The 5,487-nt window shown below is 64.4% G+C and overlaps 2 protein-coding genes across 2 annotated transcripts in view; both read right to left on the bottom strand.

The window, feature by feature from the left end:
* ESPNL (espin like) overlaps nt 1–742 on the bottom strand; it is a gene marked incomplete at its 3' end in the record, with an annotated part of 19,549 nt that extends 18,807 nt beyond the window's left edge. Inside the window, exon 1 of the mRNA XM_011385257.1 lies at nt 452–742. Within this exon, the coding sequence (XP_011383559.1) occupies nt 452–742 (291 nt within the window). The remainder of the gene's footprint in view (nt 1–451) is intronic.
* A 1,057-nt stretch (nt 743–1,799) lies between these two features.
* The window catches only part of SCLY (selenocysteine lyase), a 26,596-nt gene continuing 22,908 nt past the window's right edge, over nt 1,800–5,487 (bottom strand). Inside the window, exons 12-13 of the mRNA XM_023526027.1 lie at nt 4,806–4,881; nt 1,800–3,005 (exon numbers count right to left, since the gene is read on the bottom strand). Of these exons, the coding sequence (XP_023381795.1) occupies nt 2,852–3,005; nt 4,806–4,881 (230 nt within the window). The 3' untranslated portion in view covers nt 1,800–2,851. The remainder of the gene's footprint in view (nt 3,006–4,805; nt 4,882–5,487) is intronic.

Consider the following 5,487-nt stretch of genomic DNA (forward strand, 5'->3'; position numbering starts at 1 on the left):
CGCCTGCAGAAGGGGGCACTGGGCAGGCAGGCAGGGAGAGGGCGGGCCCTGGAGAAATGCCCCCACGAGCCCCAGAAACCCTTCCCTACCGTCAAGGCCCTTGTCCCTCTGCCCCCCAGTGAGCCCCCCGGCCCCCAAGCCCACGTGCCCACCACGGACTCTTTCTGGGACCAGGCCCCAGGGCTCAGGTGCGGTGGGAACAGTGGCAGGACCCCCAGCAGCACGGCCGGGAGCTCCTGCAGGAACGGGTAGTGTAGGAGGCGACCTTGGCCTTCAAGGGCTTTGTGTTGCTTGGGGCAGGGCGGGGTCAGAGACCTCAGCACAGACTGCCTGTGGGGTTGGCGTGGTGAGGCCCTGAGGGAGAGTCCAGGGTGGAGGACGTGCCAGCTCGTGGCCCACGGCCCCCTCCATCCACACGGACTCCACCCTCCGCGCTGCCGGCCCGGCTTACCTGCAGGCCGCAGCCCCCTTCACGCACCAGCCAGCACAGCTCGGCCAGGCTGCCGGTGGCGGCGGCATCGTGCACCGGGGTGGCCCCGTTGTGGGCCCGCTGGTTGCCTGGCAGCTTGGCCCGCTGCACCAGGAACTTGACGCAGGCCAGGTGGCCAGCCCGGGTGGCGTGGTGCACCAGGCCAGCACCCAGGGCATCGATGATGCCTGGGCCCAGGGCGCCAGCCTCCAGCAGCTGTTCCAAGGCGGCCAGGTCCCCGTCCATGGCAGCCGAGAGCGCCCGCTGCTCCATCCTCAGGCCCAGCCGAGCGGCCGGCTCTCGGGCCTGTGCACAGGCCCAGCTTCCTGTTTCAGGCGTGGACGCAGCTCCCGGCTCCAGTTACCGATAACGGCGCACAGGGCAGATGGGAGGCGGCGGAGCTTAAGAGAGGGGGGCCTTGGGGACCAGGCCTGCGGCCCTGCCTGAGCCAGTCCGGTGGCACCAGAGCTGCAGCGGGCAGCGGGCAGTGGGCGTGGGGCATGGGGGAAGGGTCCACACCCAACTCCAGGTCCAGGTCGGGGGTGGGCAACGGCCTGCACATGCTGCCCAGAGCATGTGGCTCCCTCTTGGGCGGTGCGTGTCTCTGCCTGAGACCGACGTCCCACCTCCAGGGGCTGTTCACAGGTACACCTGTCCTTTCAAGAAAGTGGCAGGCTCCCCAGTGTCTGCGTGTGCCAGTCTGACCCTAACCCTAACCCCGGCTGGCCTGTGGGGAGGCCACCTAGGGGACCCGCCTAGGAGGGCCATGTGGGAGGCCAGGCCCACCCAGAGCAGGGCTCCTTCTGGGACACTTACCACCAGGCTGTTGTGGAGTCTGAGCATCTGGCTGTGTGGTCAGCTGAGGAGCCGGGGGCCTGCCTGCCCCTGGGGCAGCCATGCTGGATCCTGGCCTTCACTGGCCCGAGGCCGCAGAGGCTGCGTGAACCACAGGGCCATTGGTGGGCACAGGGCCGACACTGGTCAGACAGGCTTCGGGGTGAGAGCCGGGGTCCCCAGGGCCTCACCTTAGCCCACCCTCCAGCCAGTGACACCCTCCAGGCTGTGGAGCTGCAGCTCAAGGACCCAGGTGCATTTTCCAGACTGTCCTTGTCAGGAACGCTGGCCACCCACAGGTCTCAGGGGGGAACTGAGACCATAGCCGGAGGCTGGGAGTGGGGTACCATGCACCAGGGACCTGATTTCTACGGGCTTCCGGAGACACGTAGGCTAAAGCACAGCTGTGCGCCGATGGGTGGGGGTGGGCACACGCACGCCGGCTCGCACACCCTGCCACCCCGAGGTGCCCCCCAGAAGAACCACAAACACCCAATGCGAGCACTGAGACCTTTTATTAGTTCATTTAATTCCTGATAATCGTGTAATTGTGTAGTTGTTTGCTCCTTAAAAGTATTATTCCATTAAAAAATCATTCCTATGTAAATACCTCCTATGACATGACATTTGATGTGGATCAGAATGGCACACAGCACTTGTGACAATAAGGAATCCTCCTGCAGATGGAGTTACGTGAAAGCTGACGAGGGACGAACTGGCTTCCCACCCAGGAACGACCCAGAGTCACACGTGCACTGGCAGCCCCGCCACTCAGCGACGCCGGAGCTGAGACCCTGAGTGAATGAGCCAGCGGGGAAAGACGGGAGGGGAGGGGCTGCTGGCTGCCGAGTGGCCGCAGCCGAGTGAAGGGCAGGGCGGGAAGTGGGGACCCCCGAGCAGAGAGCAGGGCAGACTGTCCGGAAGGGGCTCAAGAGGCCCCGGAAGGTGAGGGCGCGGGGCAAGCTGACCCTCTGGGACACGGACAGGGACGGGGAGGCCGCGAGTGCAGCGAAAACCAGGTTTCCTATTTCATGACAGCAATTGACGAGTCATTACAAGTGCCAGGATTTTATCTTCTAGGTAAAACGCCACCTTCCAGGAAGGGGGCTACGACAGGCTGGCCCACCTCCTAGAGGGCAGTGTGGTCCAGCCGAAGTGCTTGCACTTGGACCAGCGCCACTGTGCAGCATGAGGGCGACAGTCTCCACAGGTGTGTCCTGGGCCTGTGAGCACCCATAGTGGCTGTGCGCCCAGCAGACCCGCGTGCGGGGATGGGGGGCGCACGGACTGGACCGAGTCACCGAGCTCGGTCACCATGCTCGGTCACCGTGCTCGGACACAGTGCTCGGACACTCGGGCCAAAATGGGCCTCCCAGGGGAGGAGGAGGTAGACGGGGTAAGGCAGGTCAAATATGTGGGGACAGAAAGAAGTCTAACTATGGGAGGAAAAAAGATTAAAAAATAAAAATGACACTTTCCCAAAAAAGGAAAAAAAAAAAGCCCCTCCATCCCAGGACAGCCGTGGGCGGGGCTTCCCACGAGGTGGCACTAGGCCTGGCCCTCCAGCCAGGCCACCGCCTGCTTAAGGTCCTGGACCACGAGGTCTACCTCAGCCCTGGTGGTGCTGCGGCCCACGCTGAGCCGGAGTGCGTTCCGGGCCACGTCGAAGGGGATGCCACAGCTCAGCAGCACCGGGGACGGCCTGTAGGGCGACACATGGGCGTCAGCGGACACGGGGGAGGGACACGGGGCAGGGACACGGGGCAGGGGCACGGGGGAGGGCACGGGGAGGGACATGGGGGAGGGCACGGCCTGTCTGTTCTCGGTAGGCTCCCCGCCTCCTTCCGCCCCCTGGCAGATGTACCCCTGTCCTCCCTCACTCTCCTGCCCCGGGTCCTCTGGGGCTGGGCACTCCCCAAGGTGGGAAGGCCAGACCCTCTGCCCCGGAAGCACAGTCTTCTGGCCACTGTGTCTGGCAAGGCCAGCCCCAGCGTACAGGCTTCCAGGTCTCAGAGTCACACGCACACATGCACACACACGCACACACATAAGCACACACACACGCTCGCACGTGCACACACACGCTCACATGTGCGCACACAAACGTACACATACGTGCTCACATGCGCACACCCATACGTGCTCACGCACACACCCATACACGCATGCGCACACACACGTACACAATGCACACACACATACACATATACACATGCACTTACACATGCACACGCATGTGCACACACACACGCGCACACGCACAGCAGGGTCTATTCTCCACGCGCGGCGTCTGAGCCGTGGCTCGCCCGCCTGTTGGTTTTCACAGCACTCAGCACAGGGCCCCGCGAACATGGGGTCCCGCCCATTTATCCTCGTAAGGGGGCTCTGAGCTGGGTCATGCGAGGCTCATGGTGGCCCCCCCAGCCCCTAAACATGGTCTGGCTTTCACGGTCCGCCTTCACAGGCCGCTGGCACGTCAGGCGTGGAAACGGCGTGGTGGCCTGAGCTGCTGGGGTTACAGCGCCTGAAAAGCACCCAGACCAATGCCCCCCGATACAGGCCAGGTGAAAGTGGGTGCACTGCATCACTCCCAGTCACAGAGTGTCTGAGCCAGGGTCCCCTGCGGCCTGTCTTGTCACAAGTGAGAGACAAAGACCAGGCTGGACAGTAACATTCTCCTCTTATAGTCGTGCGGGCCACTGAACACTTGTCCCCCTGGGCTGTGCTGCCAGCCCCTCCTCGTCCCCTCTCCTACCCCTGTGGCAGTTGGCTGCAGACGGCACCTGCCAGGTTGACCGCTCTGCCCACTTCTCGGCGAATGGGCCATTCAGTTCCCCTGGGAAGGGACAGTCCCCATGCGTCCCCCTCTGCACTGCGACTGGCCTGGCCTTGGGGCTCCTGACGGGGACTCCGGCTGTGCTGTCAGGCCCCTGGCCCCTCCCACCCCTGCACAGCGCTACCGCTGCCGGGCACTGCCCCACCCAGGCCACACGTGCTCAGCGGAGTCCCAGCCGGCCCTGGACAGCCTGTCGCTGGTCACGTGTGTGTCTCTGCTCTCCGGAAGCCCAGGCTGCCTCACCCAGCTCTGCTGCCACCTTCTGTACATGGAGCCAGTCTCTGCTCCAGGTGCCCGATGCCTGTGCCTCCGCCTGGTGTGCGCCCACCACCGCCACCCGGGGCCTGCTACCCCACGGCCCTCCCTGCATCCTGCTGTGTCACATCCCCGCGGGAGCCCCGCCTTCCTGGGGACAAAGCAACCCCGCTGCTCCAGCCCTGCCCGCCCCGGCCCTGCCCGACGCTGCTGGTCCCGTCCTGGCTGAGTGCAGCCCTGCGTTAGGCCGCAGCTCCCACCCCCAACTCCAGGGCCCACAGAGGCTTTCTACGTGACTGGCCCCTGGCCCTGAGCTGTCTGGTCACTTTCTACGTCCCCACCAGGCTGCTCAGCTCCGTGAAGGCCCAGGCCCACTGCCTGGAGCACGGACGTGCCCTGGAGAGTACTCACCGGTCCCCATGGTCCGAGTGGCACGCGGCTCCCACGCTGGCCAGAAGCGTCCTGCACTGCGCCAGCACCAGGCGGCCTGAGGAGACAGAGCACGTGGCCTGAGGAGGGTGCAGGGGGGCCGACCTGCCCTGCCTCGGGCCTCTTCTCTGCTGCAGGCCCCCCGGCCCCCACCCCCCACCCTTGTGGCACCTGACGGAGCCCAGCGCACAGGCCCCTCAGCGCGGGTGAGACACCGCAGCGGCATCCAGACTGAGGGCCTCCCCTCTCCCGGCGGCAGAGACGCAGGCACTGTCCCCCCATCCCCCCGACTGGCCTCAAGATGCTGTTTCCGGCCAACTGCCTGGTGAGACACCCAGGGTCTGATCAGCCACCTCGCCTCCTAACTTGTCCTGGTAACAACAGGCAAACCTACACCTGTGTTTTCTACACATAAACACCTGGGAGCTGCCAGAAGGTCCTCCCGCCTTCTCCCACAGGCAGAGATGAAATGATAAACCGATGAACGTAGATTTAATGAGAACCTGACACATTTAAATTAACACCGGTCATCAATGAACACAAAGTCTGTCTCCAGAAGAAGGGGGACAGGGGAGCCTGGTTTCCCACAGCGAGGAAGCGGGAGGCACAGAGGCCCGCTTTCTGCCCCAGTGAGGGCGCACCGCAGCCCCAGGTGTCGTTAAGG

The sequence above is a fragment of the Pteropus vampyrus genome, unplaced genomic scaffold (genome assembly GCF_000151845.1).
Source record: "Pteropus vampyrus isolate Shadow unplaced genomic scaffold, Pvam_2.0 Scaffold678, whole genome shotgun sequence".
In the NCBI taxonomy this organism is placed as follows: Eukaryota; Metazoa; Chordata; class Mammalia; order Chiroptera; family Pteropodidae; genus Pteropus; species Pteropus vampyrus.